Genomic DNA, 17,083 nt, shown 5'->3' on the forward strand with positions numbered 1-17,083 from the left:
CTGGACCGTATGTTTAGACCCACTCTCTGAGCTGTGCTATAAACAGGAGTGGGAATGTGACCGTTTGGGACTAAAAGTCAAATGTATAGTCGTTTACACAGCGACCACATCCACATTTGTTGTTTCTGTTTTATTTATTAAACACACCACGTCCGTCTGGATGAGCGATCGCTGCGTCAGGGTTAAAACGGTGAAAAAAGTCGAACAGATTGTTAGAGCTGGAGTTTCAGAACGCAGACATGTCAGACTTATTGACCGCGAGATGAAAGATCCAGGGTCAGCTGATGCGATCTTTCTCTTTAAAGGATTCTCATTGGATGGTGTTTATTTGACCTGGAGTGACCTCGCTGTTGTGCTGCTGCTCTTTGTAAACAATATGAGGTGCGTTACTGGCAGCGCTGAGTTTTTCCTATGCTGAACCTCTGCACCACAACATCCACGGGGAACCAGATTGAAAAGCAGAGCAATCTGGAATGAGCCGACCTTTGACCCCACACTTACTTATCTCATCACTCTGCTGCGCAGAAAGTGCTGTTGTGCTATGACTTTGAAAGCGGTTCTCTGTGTAGAGAAGCGTGAACAAAAAGCTAAATTGGTGAAATGTAGCAATTTGACAGAATGTGAACATTTTTAAACAGACTTCAGGTTCCTGTGACCTGGACACCTGAGTTCCTGGACAAAAATCATTCATATTCCTTATACAACGTCTTGCTTATTTTAAGAGAGAATAAATAGTACTTTATAAACATTGCTGGGAACAGCAGCCCACGGCGGAGGAGACCTGGAGGCTAAAACATGTAGCTGTGAGGACTGTTGCCGTCCGGAAATTAGTTTTGGAATGTCATCAACATAGAAGACCATAATCCTTTTAGACACTTAAAAAAAAAAACTCTTTATTTTCACTTCTAGTTCCATCTCTCCGACTCAGATGAAGTCCAGAGAAACCAGACTGAAAAACAATATGAAAGCTTTTGTTCCGGATACAGATAGAAATCGGACTTCACATTAATCTGAGTCTGGAGGGAGTGAAGCGTACAGTTGAACAGCAACATTCGTTGACAGGTCGGTTGTTGTTTACCAAGATAACACTGTTGTCAGAGATACTGCGTGTCCCAACACGTACATAAACGCATCATCATGATAAAACAGTCACGAGCGCCAAAGACCTGACAGTAGACTGTATTAGTCATTAAATGATGCTGATAATCACGGACCCGTTCAGGAGACGGTGTTTATTCATTCTGATGAATTCATCTCTGAACTTTTTGACTTAGGAAGTACTTTCACACACACCAGTTAATCAATGACGGGTGCAGGATTATAGACCAGCTTTGAAAGTCTCAAGTGACACCGGTCCACAAACAAACACTGACAGGCACATATATAATGATTATTATCTTTCAGACACCTTGAGAAATTGCCCAGAGCCATCAATCTTGTGGCGTGTCAAAAGCCTATTATTGCAGTCGATATCCACAGCTATCTGTGGACGCGAGCTACGGCGCAAATCATCAATACGGATTCCTCTCGGCCCGCGACGGGTACCCACGCGGGCATCGATCGCTGTGATGTAATGACTGTGTGCCACAGATGTGTTCTGGCGTGCTCCTCACATCACAGGTAATAAATCATCTGTCACAGTGGACACTTTCACGGTGACTAAATCAATATCAGTTTATCCGTGGAGCAGACACTCGGACCGCTGGTCCAGCCCGTGGCCTTGGTCACGGGTCGGGTTACTGCGTTCACGCGACCTATCAGTTGAGTTGAGTCTCCTTAAGGTCAGAGGTCAGGATTTTGTATTTGACAAACTGAAGTAACATAGTAATATAACAATAATGTGTTATGTTTATTTGTGGTGTTGTCAAACCGTTGGCTCCACCTTCAGACCCGTTGGAGGTCCAGCTCAGGGGGCAGCTTGGCCTCATGCCTGTGTTACCAACGTGACCAACCAAAACACCATCAGTCTCAGGAGGTGGATTTTTTTTTTTTTTTTGAATTTTAATGTTTTGATATTTTGGGAAAAGACTCGTTGACAGCCGTGAATCCCAGACAACACACTCGGATGTTCAGCTGAATCCCAGGCACGTAGCCCGTCTGGGCCTCGATCACGCTCATGACACACAGACCAACAAGGTCACAGCAGAGCAGACGGCATCATGGGTAGAAAACCATTCATAAACAGTCCATAAATGTGGCACACAGGGTGAAACTCTGATGAGTGTGTGGGTAAATATACGGACAGCAAACCCGGGGGAGGGGGAGGGTGTAGAAAAATGTAGAAAAAAAACAGGTTTACTGAGCTGAGGACAGACAGAGGACGGTCCAATGATCAGTCGGTGATCGTACACAGAGGAGCTAACAGGCTAACAGGCTAATTCTACCAGACAGTTGACGCGTCCGTTCCTGAGTTAACAGTGAACTGACACAGGTGGAGGAGGTGAGGTAATCACCAGGCAGGGTGACACAGGTGGCAGTGATCAGTTAGAGGCAGAGGTGAGGACACAGAAGGTCAGGGAGGGGGGACAGCTGGACAGAGACGTGTTGCTGGGTGAGACAGATTTTTTTACCAAAACTCACCTTTTTTTTATTTTTTTTTTTATTTTTTGCAAATGCAACTACATTCCTGTATGGATTGTCACTTTTTTTCCGAGTTGAGGACAGTGACAAGTGTGGGACCAGAAGTCATCATACCAACCTGTCCTTGTCCCCACAGTGTCCCCCTGGACTGAGTCCCATGAAGGACGGGACAGGCTGCTACGACCACCACGTTGGCATCGACTGCTCCGATGGTTTTAACGGAGGTTGTGAGCAGCTGTGTCTCCAGCAGTTGGCGCCCCTAGAGGACGACCCCACCCTCTACAACATCCAGATGTTCTGTGGGTAAGAAGGAACACATCCAGAACATTCTATCTATCTTTCTATCCCCCCCTCTCTTTATCACTCTCTCTAGGATTTGGAGAGAAAACTGAACTGACCTAAACTCAGTGTCTCAGTGAACGGGGCTGTAATTGTGGCATCTTTAGAAAAAAAAAAAGTTTTTGTTAGAAGTCAACAATTGTTGGAAACTTCGTTGTATTCCTTTACATCAGGCGTCTCCTCAGTGGAGCCTAATTGGCAGAGAGTTATTGAGGCTGCAGCGTGGGCAGCTGACTGATGATGATGATGATGATGATGATGATGATGATGTCAGAGCTGGATTGTTCATCAAAAAAACCCTTCTGACAGTCTGTGATAGTTGGCTGCTGCCGACTCTGTTTCCCCAATTAGAGTTCTCCAGTAGAGAAGACGTCGACCCCAGAACAGAGGCCGCTGTTATACTGTAATATGTTCATTTAAATGAAATGAAATAACATAACAAGACAGAAAACATAAAGAAAGGATCAAACAAAAGCAGCAACACAAAAGAAACGTAATCATCAGTGATTTCACAGAGAGGTGGGCTGCAGCGGCTCGGACGGCCTCGGGCGAGGAGCCACGGTCGGAACCAGACTTCTGTTGATTTAGAACAAAAAAAATGGAAGTGAACGGCAGTGGTCTGAGCTGCTGACAGATAGAAGAGTTTAATTTAAAAAAAAAAATTAAACTTTAAACAACTGTTTAATGATGAAATACAGGTATTTAAAGAAGAAATCTAAGAAAAGTACACATATATACATATATATGTGTATTTATATATATATAGATGTGTGTATTCAGACCAAATTTAAACTTAAATAAATATTGAAGTCAGTCAAGAAGTTCTCAGACGGACCGTTTACCACAACGGTGTGTGATGTTGATAACTGACACAATGTGAGGACAAATCCCTGGGGCGTGTCCTACACCTGATCACAGTGTTTATAAAATGTTCAGCTGTTTTATTTGATCAGGTTTTTTCAAACTCCAAAAAACAAACAGTGTTTAAATCAGAGCAGACGAAGGAGTTTATGAAGAAAACATGAATAAAAACCAGTTAGAAATGTTTGACGCAGTATTTTTGATCTGTTTATCCCATCTGTTTATTATTTACTTTTCCAAAACCTAAAGAACATTCAAAAGAATTCGAAACTTTATTCAAGAATCAGGTGGTGACCTCGTGAGGAAATACTGAAAGACATTGTCCTGATCTTGTTACTACAATGGCATAATATTAAAAGACAGTTTGTAGTATTTCAGCAATATATATATATATGTTTTTAAATATATATATTTTTTATATATCGAATGATGTCATTCCCGCCTTGTGTCCAACTCCAGGTGCATTGAGGACTATAAGCGTGGTCCAGATGGGAGGTCGTGCCTGCCGTTGTCGGAGGTCTGTACTGAGGGAATTGACTGTGGAGAGGCGGTGGACATCCCGGCCAACCAGACGGTGTTCGGAGACCTGTTCTACGGCTACAACAACCACACCAAGGAGGGGACGTCTGGTCAGATCCTCAAGGCCACGTTCAGGTGAACACCAGCTGTTTTGTCTAGTGAAGTGTGTGTCACGGGCCTGAGCTCAGCTCCCAACGAAACCCCGACTGTTCTACGTGTCTGTTGAGTTCAGTTTACAGTCCTTTACTGGTCCCTAAACGCCCCCTACTGGGCTTTTAGCAACGAAAAATAAAACGTATGGACTTATGGTCTTCTGGACACATTGTCCAGTCGGGGGTTTGAGGCTCTGGTCCCACATGAAGCCAGTGTTAAGTACCAGGTGTCAGACATTTTAACTGGTCGAATCGAATGGACCAGAGGTTAAAGGACAGATGTCCTGAAATATAGGTGCCTGTGGTCATTTTGGGTTTATTTTTGGGAACTAAACATTTGAATATGTCAGAAAATATTTTATTCATCTAATATATTTTTTACATATTGGTTCCACATGGTCCAAACATTTCCACTGAACAACAGAGGCCCTGGTTCAGACCCTGGTTCAGGCCCTGGTCCAGTCCATGACAGAGGCCCTGGTTCAGGCCCTGGTCCAGTCCATCCATCCTGCCCCCCCTCTTCCCCCCCACACCCCTCAGTGCAATGTAGCATTTTTCAGTCCAGCACTGGAGCAGCAGAGAGAGGGAGGGAGGGTCAAAGCAGGTGTGGAAAAAAAATCACCAGAAAAACAAGTCCCTAATGCTCTGATCTAATTCCAAAGTGTTTGTGAATGGAGCGCCGTGTCCGAATGCATCACGTGGAAAGGAGTTGATGGAAATGGAAAGCAGACCACTGGGAAGAACGGCGTGAGCAGAGACGGAGGCGAATGAATTAAAACTGACCAAAAGCCAGTGTGGAGAAATGAATCCTAACTGGAATTGATGAAGATTTGAACGTGAAGTGAACACACTGAGGAACACTGACTTAGTCTGCAGCGGGGAAACATGACTTCCTGGAACAATGTCATTCCCTAAATCCCCCCACAGATGAATTCCGACTCCGTCTGCCCACGGCCACTGCTGGGTGTTTACTGATTGTTAATATAATCAGAAATATTTCGACAAAAACGCCGTTATCTTATCGTTTCCTGTCGTTGATTTTTTCCTCAATAAAAAACAAAGTCGTTCCAAAGTGTCTTCACATAGAAACACATTTAATAATCATAAAGAAACCAGTCTGGTTATTAGCCTGGTCGTTAGCCAAGTAGCACTGCAGCTAGTACATGAAGTGTACTCTGAAACCACTACACAAACACACACAGCAGAATACAGAGCAGCTGAATAAATATTCTCACTCTGCTGCGCTGCTTCTGTTCAGAGTTCTGGTTCGAACCCACGACTGCGTTTTTTATTTTATATAACGCCAACACACTTGAAAAGTAACAGATTTTCCCATAAACCCCTTGAGGTGGGAGCGTCCACATTGTCCCCATAAGGACAAAGTGTCCTCACAACAGCAGTATTTTTTTCTCCGTGTCTCCACAAGTATAGCTACACCAGTATGACACACACACAGAGCCAGTGTGATTCTCCCCTCCCAGCATGCCTCCTTCATGGTTTGTCTTTCATGCTCACCAGCCCTGAAATGCTTTTCATTTATTTTTTTTTTCAAAGAGGAAACTCACCCGTCCGTCCCTACATGGAACGTTCCGGCTCTTCCTTCCTCTCCCGGCTTCACAGGAGCCTCAGTATTATCATTTCAAAACCCTGGGATTTATTTATTGGATTTTCCAGGACGGCGTCGTCGTCGTTAGCAGCCGACATGATGTAATTTTGGTCACAAAGCAGCAGGTGGTGGGACACGTGGAGGACGGAGGGGGATGTCACGTCACCTGACGCCTTCACAAACATCAGGTCTGATAAGATCTGGGTTGATATTAGAGCGGGATGTGAACGGGGGACTGTGCATCCTCCCCTCTCTCCCTGGTGGACTCCAGTAATGAGATGTTAAATAGCTTACCTCCGCTCATTACTCCTCACTCTGCCCTCTCTCCTCCTCCTATTCCCCATTCACATGACAGGCTGAGAAAAGGTTTTAATGAATATTTTAGTGGCCTTTTTTTTCTCATTCTGGAGGCTGCCAGGGATCAATAATTAAGTCCACTCTTCCACCAGACGACCCCCCCCTTCTCCTCCCCCTCCCCTCGACTCCCCCAACCACCTCAAGGTGACTGTTTTACCCTGCTATTCCTATCAGTTTATTTATCTCTTTTTAGTTCTTCTGTTTCCTCCATGTCGTCTTCATATCCTTCCTGGAAACTTCAGTGACTCAAGTACTGGTGTCCAACAGGTGGATCGATTCCCCGACAGATTCATACTCAAACTGCTGTAAGGCAGTGGTTCCCAAAGTGGGGGGCAGGTTATTCCAAGGGGGCGCAGAGATAACGCAGCGCGGGTGAATTTCTGATCCTGTTCAGTTCTGGTTCATTTAGAGAAAAATGAAATCTTTTAAACTTGAACAGTTTTTTTTTCTCCACTTCTGAATATTTTATTCCAGTCTGCTCTTCTTATTCAGTTTACGTGTCGGCATTGAACAAAAAACCATCATGTGTTGATTGTCAGACGTGGATGCGTCGACAAAGAATCCTCTCTCATTTTCTTGTTCTCCTGTTTGTTTGTTTTGTTCAAGTGTCGACAGAAGACAGTGAAATCTTTCTCCTTCTCTGCGTTGACAGCTTTTTGACTCTCGTCTCTACACAACCTCTGGCAGTCTTGTTGTTTGATTGACAGGCAAAGGTCGTGACCTCACTGGATTACCACATCAACCTGATTACTGTAGATCAGATTATAACAAACTGCTCCATTCACTACAGCACAGGTACTCAGTACTTCAGTACCTGCTGTGGCCGTCACTTCACTTCAGTGTGTACTACTTGATGAACACAGTACTGATTAGTACATGTGGAAGTTTGGCAGTAAAGTACTGTAACTGAAGTATGTGGTGAGGTTTGATGTCATTCTGAAAAAGCTCGCTCTCAGCATCGTTCACACAGATTGTTGTCTAGGGCGCCATCTGCAGGAGGTGGTAATGCTGTGATTGAATTGTTTTGCCTGATAAAGAACCATAGATTCATCCAGAACAACATCCGGTCCAGAAGGCGTGGCCTAGTATTTGTATCCAGATCAAACATATGGTTCGCACACCGCAGACTGGCCGAGCTCTGCAGAACCCCCGGGGCTGTCCAACCAGGGTGAATGTCCTGGCCACGGGGAGACAGCGCCCCCTGTGACAGCTTCCAGGGACAGAACAACAACCATTTTAGTTCTCCAAACTTCCCAGAATGCCTGGGGAAAGGTATTTATGCGCCACATATCTTCATCATAACGACCAGCAGAACTGATTTATTGAAGTCATCGTGTTCTGGACCCTGGTGAACTGGTTCTGTCACATGACGAAGAACGATGGCGTGGACAAAATGAGTTCACCTCCGAGTCAAAGGCAACAACAGACCAATGGAGCTGTCAGCTCCCCCGCTGGAGATGATTGGAGCTGCAGCGGACCAATCATCTGTGTGACAAATGACGCCACTAATGTGAACTATTGTCTTTTCAATGCACTGCAGAGTACTACATAATACTGCACCGACAGAGGTGTTGATACTGCAGTTCATTCTGCCAAGAAATAGTTTTGACTTCTTTTTTTCCCCCAAAACTAAAGTACAGTGTACTACTCCGTCACATGAACTAATAATACTTTCATAATAACGTGGTACGCAGTACTAACGCAGTACTACTCAGATAATGGGATTCTTCATTTTTTTATGAATTCATTAGATTTTTCTCCTACAGCAGCCAACAGCTGTCATTTTAAGACATTTTCTCAAACTATTTCTACGATAAAACTCCTCAGAAGTTAAAAAACAAAAACAACAACTGTCTTTCTCTGTTAATTCTCAGTATTACGGCTGAAGCGCTGCGTTTCTAACCCGCTCCACCTGTTATTCCCCTCTTTACTCCAGGCAGAAGAACTTTGCTCGAGGCATCGAGCAGCAGCTCCCAGACGGCATGGTGGTGGCGTCGGTGCCAACGGAGGTTCAGTGTCAGGAGGAACTGTCAGACCCCGTCCCTGACCCAGAGTATCTCACAGGTAGGAAACTTTATTTCATGGTCCGGTCCTGAGGCGGTGAGAGGATCTCTTCATTTAACTCAGCGTGTTTCCTCTGCACAAAGACGAGGCAGACGGAGCGGAAATGAAAGACAACAAAAAATGAAATGCTATTATGTAAAAACACAAGGGTTGTATGAAAAAAACCTCCAGATCTGAAGCTGCTGTTTGAAAGTTGGAAAAATGGGAATCACAGTGAAAGAGAAACAATTAAGTTTCTTTGTGTTTTCAAATACAACAAAATGCAATATAAATATATTTATATATACAGTATGTGTGTATATATCTGTATATATCAGTATATGTACAGTTTATACATATACACATACAGTATATACATTTCTTTGTGTGTGCGTACTGTTTTGCCGCAGCTAAAACTAAATTATTTGAAACCTTCAAAGTCCAACAGAAGTTCTTTGTGTGTGCGTCCTGTTTTGCTGCAGCTAAAACTCAATGATTTGAAACCTTCAAAGTCCAACAGAAGCCAAAGTGTCAGACGTCTGTTGTACTTCAGACCGTGTCCTCTTTATGCTGATGTATTTATTTATATATTTTATTCTTCATTTTATTAAAACGTCCGCTCAGACGTGGAGAGCCCTGTGGGTCAGATCGACAACATCAGAAAACGCTCTGATCTCTAACTGTTGATGAGCCTTTACAGGGGAGATTACGGTACTGAGAAGTACTGCAGTACTTCAGGGGGTCTGGCTTATAGATGTGTACACTCAGTACTCAGTGACAGAGAGGATGTGACAGTATTGTTATTATGATTATTGCTAACATGGTGATAGTTGTTTGTCTTTGTGCTGAAATGTTGTCTTTGTACGAAGTGTAGTGATGAAACTGTTGACATGACACTTCCTGTTAGCGTGAGCTCACATGTTCTCTTTGTAGTACCACATAGTACCAACCAAGTGACTTCAATTTTTGTGACTTTGGGAAACAGTGATTCAGAGAACATGAAGGACAAACAAGACTCTTTGACTCCGTTACTTCAAGGAAGAACTCATTATTCTGGTGTCAGAGTCCCATCAACACCTGAAAACAAAAAATCTTCATTTTGTTCCTCCACTTCACTGTCTCTACTTCCTGTCCTTGACTGGATCACACTTCATCTTGATGAAGTGGGGTTTTTTTAAAGAGTGAGTGAGCAAACGTGGCTGGTAAAAGTTAATAAAAAAGTCTGCAGGGACCTTGAACGCACCGTGATGGCGGTGACTTCTAATGCAACATGTTATAATATCGTGGGTTCGATTCCGTTCTCCTGAATCAGTTGTTTGCATTTACAGATAGGACAGGACAGTTTTGTTCAGTGTATTAGTATTTGTAGCTGGTATTACCTTAACAAATATGTGACACTTCTGTGTACTCTCACAGTGACTCGTTAAGAATTCCACCTCGGCTGGTATTGTTCCACGTTTTAAACTATAGTAAAATCAAATATAGCAGAAAAACAGCTCTGACGTAGCTTTGAAAAATACAGCAATTACTTCATTCACAGAGTACGAGGCTCAAAGATTTTCCTTAACTTCCCCCTGACGTCCATGTATCACGGAGCCCATTAACTGCTGCCTGTGTATGATGTTGTTTAGGGTCATCAATCAGGAGCGCAGCAGAGAAAGGTCAGTCAAAAAGGTTCTTCAGACCAGTAAAAATGTTAGTTATTGACCTTTAAAACAGATGGACAATCATCCGATTCTTCATGCTTTCTTATGTTGCTGCATGACAATGAGCTGAGTGGGAATATGACGGCGGCAGCAGCAGCAGCAGCAGCAGCAGCATGGACTCTGCTGCTCCTGGCCTCAGCACCGACCCACTGATATCCAGCCCCAGCTCTCTGCCACATCCAGCCCCCCCTGCTGGCAGGTGTTCAGGAATACTGCTTTGCTTGTAGTAATTGCAAAGCTAAGGTAATTATCCATGGGGTAGACAGACGTGTGGAGGCAGCGGCAGTCAGGGGAGCGTCTGTTGAGCTGAACTGACGGCGTGCCATCCCTCTGTCCCTTTCTAATTTAGCCAAGTTTGGTTGCTGCGGTCAGTGTATTTGTCACACTGTCAGCGTTTCTTGTTCCAGCCAATTGTGGCCTCTCACAGGGGTGAAATCAGTCATCTTCTGATTCATCTGCCGGCCTAAAAGCCATTCATCATAGGGCCGTGGACCGCCATCAATTATTCCAATGGGAGAAGAGTGAGGAAAGGCAGCATTTGGGAAGGCAACACATACATCTGGATTTAATTGGAAATGAAGTAAGGATGCTAAAGTAGATTTCCCCCAGGGCTGGAGTCAGAGATGATGTAGCAGAATATGGTTGACAACACACAGCAGCTAAAGATGCTAAAGGCTAGTGGGCTGTCCAGGCAGCTGGATAAAAATATAGCTAATTTGGTACCAAGGTAGCTACGGTGATAAATGGATGGGTCGATGGCTGAGCTGAAAGAATTTTCCTATTTTTAGGTTTGAATTTTTTTTTTTTTAAATTATAGTCACAACGTTGTTGTTAGACTTAAGATCCTAGACTTTATTGCTATTTGCACTCGTACAGACAAGGAGTGTTAGTATATTAGAAATTAAGTTCTTGTCAAGTTTAAACAATTAACAGAAAATAATTAAATTTCAGTGTCAAGACCTTATTGGAAATAATAGTGATTTAAAAAAAAGGTTGTTTATAGAAAAAGATCAATACCATAAACCAGGCTGTGACCCACAGTTTGGTTACCATTTCAAAAATGTAATGTCCATATATGAGACGTAAGAGGTGAACTGATGTTGGAGTTGTCTCCACTCCCACTGTATAGATCCAGCTAGCCTAGCCAGTCTAGCGTCGGCGCGTGTCGTGTCTTACACAACCAGGGTGAAATATTCAGCGCTGCCTGTCACTGTGTTTCTGCTGCCTCTCTGCTGTCTTTTATCATCAAAGATATGGATTTATGCTCAGATGTTTAAAGAAGAGGCTGACACAACGTTGAGGCGTTCAGAGGAAAGGGTTAAAAAAAAAAAACCCAACAACAGAGTGAACGGCACCACTGGGGAATACTGCTCAGGATGGGTTTATTATTTATTTGATGTTGTTGTTGAAACCACAGCTGCACGTTAACACTGAGCCCCCTCCTCACCCACTGACCTCTGGGAGGGGACTCACCCTCCTCACCCTCCATGACCCCTGTATGAGGTGGAGAGGTCCCCCTCTCCCCCCCTCTCTCCCCCTCTGTCCCCCTCTCTTCCACTCATCCACTCACTCAGATGAGATATGGTGATAAACAAAGTACAGAACATTTTAGTCCCTGCCGTGACCGTGTTGTTCCTGTTCTTATCTCCTGTTCTTAATCATGACTTTGTGACTAATTAAAAACATGTGATATTCACAGCATTAAGAAAAATCAATGATCAAATCAGCAGCCAAAGAACTCCCGTGTTCATCGACGTTCCTGCCTGTCCAATGAGAATCCAGACACATTCTGGTTAATTAGTGTTGAACGATCTCTAAACTTTTGCATTAATTATATCGTAGAATTTTTTAGCTGAAAGGTTAGGATGCAGAATTAAAAGCATGTTGTTAGTTCGTTAATAAAACACGGTTGTGGTTCCTCGTCTCTCGGCCGAGTTTAGAAGTTGAATATTCAGAACCCTGATCAGATTTGAATTGATCACGCCGTTCTTCGGCATCAGGCCTTTTCATTTGTCCAAACTTGCTGTCTAAGGTTGGCTCCACCTGCCAAGGTCGCCCCCTTGTGCTTCATCCTGTCACACTCCACCCAGCCTCTCCCCCAGTTATGCACGAGCCCCCTCGGCGCTCTCCCCAAGCTACGGGCCTTTCAATATGTCAGCACTGAGACAGCACATAATCCATATTTTATAAAGCCTTGATATAATTGGTGGCAGAGAAGGAAGGTCACGCCTTCAGGGGCTCTCATTTTTCTCCCCCCTTTTCAAGAGCAAATCCTCCAAGAGTTGCCCCTCCAGGCCAGGAGTTGATTGGACATGATAGAGAAGACGAGCGCAGCAACATCAGTTTACAGGAGCCACTGTAAATAACCACGCTCCACTGTGTTCACCTGGAGAAGACGTGCACTTATTCTGCATGGAGGAAAGTTCTGGAAGAATTAGTATTATTATTAGTATTAATAAAACAGTTTTTACTAAGTTAAAGGTTCTAGTAGATGTTCAAATTTTGAATATTTAAAAAAAAAAAGTTTTTTCCCGTCGGTCTAACGTCGTCGGCTGAAGGGCATCTTCAGGCCACCCTTTCCCCAGACGGTCACTGCTGACTTTGTTGCTTTTTTGCCTTTGTTTTTCACACGTGTGATCAGTCAACATGACAGGAAAAATAGTTTTCGGAAGTGTACTCGTAACCTTTAACAATCCTGGCGATCGCACCTTAACCCTGTGTCCCTCTGTGGAAGACGTCGGATCGTGGACTGGGCTAACATTTAAAATGATAAATATATTTAAATTGGTGAAGTATTTTAATGGATTTTTTAACATCTTCGTTTTTAAATGTTTTTTAAAAAGCTCTTGTTTGAACCAAGTGTTTTATTATCATCAAGTACGCTGTAAAGGATTTGAACACATTTGCTAAGTGGAAATATTATCATAATGTTGTGAACAGGACTCTTTGATAGAAGCACGGGGCTCTTGACAACACTGTTGAGATTAGTGGAGTTCAATGATGAACACACACTGAACCACAGAACCACAGACGGCAGCATGAATATTTGGGAGTTGAAGTAATGAAAGGGCGTCTGACTTACGAAAACTTTTACTTCCTACAACGAGGGTATTCTGTGTACTGCGAGAGCTCTGATGAAAAATCCAAAAAAAAAAAACCCCCCACAAAAAACAAGAACGCATAATGAGCTCAGGCAGGGCTGTAACAAGAAAGCATAATGAGCTCAGGCAGGGCTGTAACAGAGGGCTGGGGTTTCATTCCAAGAGTCTGGGCACAGAAATAGAACTAATTAGGACGGCAAGAATGGCTGATGTAGAAAGTGGTGACAAATCCCATACACCACATGCCAAGTTTTCATGGGGACTTCAAGGTGTGGGAGCGCAGACTAAAATTAGGAAAGAGCCACCGAATTATTCCTGGTCTTTACTGTATTAAAAAATCACTTCTCACAGAGTCTGAGCGCTCCTCGTTAGTCGGCGGCAGGAGGTTCGATTCTGCCGGGGCTCGGCCCAGCTGTCGGTGGACTCCTGTAATCAGAAAACTGTCGTTGTACTACAGTAGTACTACATGAATCACTGACCTACACCACTACGACAGAGTGTTCTCTGTTCAGTCTGACTGTTTACAGCGTAGACACCCCTCCCCTGCACCACCCACTGTCCGTCTTCTCTGTTTTATTTACAGATTATTCAATTAAATGCATAACCTTAGTCCATAAAACGCAGCATTGGTGTCATATTAGCCCCCCCTCCACTCCCCCACCCCGACCCAGGACAGGATGAAGTGGTAGGCGATGACTGGATCAGAATCAGCCGAGACCTTAGTCCGTCATCTCATGGCTTACCTTTGGTATTTTGTCGTGGTCTGTGAGGGATACTCTTTGTTCTGGACGTTCATACATCACTGTAGGATTAAATCAATAGTACGTCACAACAGGGGAGTGTACCGTGTACTGTGTTGTGTACTGGTACTGCGCTGTTGTGTACACCTCAACCAGCCCCAAAGGTCAATCCCCAAAGATGTTGTTTTTGTTTTCGACCTACAATCCATCTTTGTTTGTCTGTCTGCATTTTTGTTGTAAAAGTTAAAAGATAAAGTCCTCCTCTGACCTGAACATAGGAACATGTTGGAGTTTACTGTGAACTTTGGGATTTTTAATGCAGGCAGTGACATAAAAATGGAGTTATATTTTTCATAGTGTCATCATTTAAATCAGTAAATTTATTATCATTTAGTAAATATATATATATATGTGTGTGTTTGTTCAAGAAAATACATTTTTTTCAGCTCCAAGGAACTCGGTAACTATTGATGTTTCAGACTGGAGTCTGAGTTGATGATGAATCTCAGTTTTCACATGACTTTTATAAAAAGTTTTTTTGTTGTTGTTGTTGTTGGTTCACACATTTATATTTCATGGATATACTGATTGTTTTCTTCTGACAAATAAAGAAGAAAAACCTCCGGGCCTCCTCTCTGGGTTCACAGCCAAAAGTAAAGCATTTTGATTAATGAATTAATGCGACTTAGACTCACAGAGGCTCCTTAATCCTATGATTAAGCTCATTTTGAACGGACATGGATTCCGAGTTGGAATGCCTCTCAGATCTGGACGCCTCAGTTCTGCCTGAGGGGGCTTCAAACCCAGGCCAACACCGGCCTCCCTCTGATCTGTGTGCTGATTGCGAAACAAAACTTTGGCACTCTAATTTAATTTTGTAAGAGAAGTAACCTGAGGAATAATTATTTATTTTCCCGACAGCGCTTTTAAGCAAAACGCCGTTCATTATTTACTGGGAACTTTTCCACACACACTGATTACACTTGGGCGGCGTTCAAAGAGAAGACGAGTGGCTCTTAGCTCACAGTTAGTCTTCGTTCTTGGAGGAAGTTGGAGTGAGGGAGGAGGGGGAGGGGTGTGAGGGGGGCTCTCAGACACAAATGATCTCACTGCTGCCCCCATCATTTCATTTGGTGTGCCACGTGTTTGATGTTTAATAATAATAATAAAAAAAACATCTTTAAAAGAAGAAAAGAAAAGATGGTCAAATATTTTTAAATCTTTAAAAAAAAAAAAAACCTTATGGGAAAACATTATTATTATTGACTTAAAAGTGAGAGCATTGTGAGTCAGAAGTGGCCCCCGAACCAGAAGTTTGAGACCACTAGTATACATGTTTTGTAGTTTCTACACTTTCTCTACTACTACTACTACTACTACTACTACTACTACTACTACTACTACTACTACTACTACTACTACTACTACTACTACTACTACTACTACTACTACTACTTCTACGACTACTACTCTTGATAATTCGTTAACTCTCAGATATTCGTCAGTTGTCTTCACTCTAACAGCGACTGATTCTAACCCGTCGTCTTCAGATTAATTAACAGTAACAACCGGGCGTGGCCAACACTTGGCGAGACTCTGGCGGCCCGGCTCTTTATCAGTTGGGCTCAGCTCTGTGGTCGTTAGCGGAGCTCACGCGGGCCGTGACAACTCGAGGTGACGTGCCTCTCATTTCTGCCGGTTTGAAGGCAGACTAAAGGGACTGTTGTTTCCAGATAAGTTTCCAGAAAGGTTGAGCACATAACTCTGTGCTTGCGTGGACACAACACCATATGCCTCAGCTTTAATTGTGAGGGACTTGGGGAGACGGGGACTCAGGGTTGATCTATGAATCACTGCTACTCTGCCTGGAACTCCAGGCTGCCCACGCAGGTCCTTCCATGTCTATAAATAAACCCACGGTGTCTGTGTTCAACCACAGCCTGCTGCCATTCACACATTTGACCAAAACTTAATTACGATTTGAAAATACTAGATTGTTTGTTGGTGTCAGTGGAGTGAAAGGAAATCAACGTCCACACTGTTTGTCTGATAAACCGGAGGACGGAGCTGAAGAGAGTGAAGTGAAAGATTTAGTGAGGATTTTAAAAACATGATGTGGATCCTCGTGAAATATGGAGGAAAATACTGTGTGTCTTTCTATCAAACATGACCGTAAAGAGGAGTTGATGGAGGATCAGAGCGGATCCTCCAAGAAGAGCCCAGACCCAGAAGGACTTAGTGAAGTATTAACGCAGTAGTACACAGTAGTATTCAACCGTCCATTTCTGTACTGTATTCTCACAACAATATTTACTGTAAAACTAACAAGGCCTTCATGACCTGAGAGGTTTAGGTCTGTGTGTGTGTGTGTCTGTGTGTGTGTCTGTGTGTGGAAAGAAGACGACTAAGTAGCGTTCACCTTAACGACAAAGTGAAACAACACTATATATATATATATATATTTAAATACATACATATATATATTTTAACATATGTTTTTATTTAGTTATAGTTGTAAATATATTTGACAAAATATATAAATGTTTTGAGTCCAAATTACTTGCATTACCGCCACCTCCTGGGCTTTCAAAGTCATGTATTCTGTAATGAATTCATGTAAATCTACTCAGATGATGTATAAGTTATAAAATACATATATTAGTCATATGATTATATATGTTACATAGTCTCTCATGAATTTTAGATTTAGATTTTTTTCTAAGAAAATTAAATATTCCATGAAACAGACATGAATCATCAAATTAACTATGAGCACTCGCTGCCTCTGAAATATAAACACAGTTCTTCTGTCAATGTATTCAGTTTATTCTGCCTCAGATTTTAATTCTCCACCAACAGAGTGGCGGATGTCATCTCAGCCGCGCACAGACTCGCAGCAGTGTCGTTAAAAGGCGGCTGCGTTCGGCTCTGAAGGGGTTAATACCTATTAATTTGGCAGCCTTCAAATGTGTTCCTCTTCCTGAGTGGATTTGTTGTGAGACATGTTTTTGTACAAAGCCGGCAGTGGCAGCGCGCGGCACCGCCCCGACCCGGCCGCCGCCCTGCAAGCTGCGGGGAC

At 43.2% G+C, this 17,083-nt stretch overlaps 1 protein-coding gene across 6 annotated transcripts in view; it reads left to right on the forward strand.

The window, feature by feature from the left end:
• Nucleotides 1-17,083, forward strand: part of astn1 (astrotactin 1) — a 173,484-nt gene that overhangs the window by 86,297 nt on the left and 70,104 nt on the right. For all 6 annotated transcript variants that reach the window (XR_001761688.2, XM_008334830.3, XM_008334832.3 and 3 more), the window contains 3 exons: nucleotides 2,717-2,883; nucleotides 4,240-4,434; nucleotides 8,351-8,478. Coding sequence is in view for 5 of the 6 variants with exons in the window: in XM_008334830.3 (XP_008333052.1) it covers nucleotides 2,717-2,883; nucleotides 4,240-4,434; nucleotides 8,351-8,478 (490 nt within the window). In the remaining variant the exon portion in view is untranslated. The remainder of the gene's footprint in view (nucleotides 1-2,716; nucleotides 2,884-4,239; nucleotides 4,435-8,350; nucleotides 8,479-17,083) is intronic.

Source organism: Cynoglossus semilaevis, chromosome 20, assembly GCF_000523025.1.
Source record: "Cynoglossus semilaevis isolate Cse_v1.0 chromosome 20, Cse_v1.0, whole genome shotgun sequence".
Lineage (NCBI taxonomy): Eukaryota > Metazoa > Chordata > Actinopteri > Pleuronectiformes > Cynoglossidae > Cynoglossus > Cynoglossus semilaevis.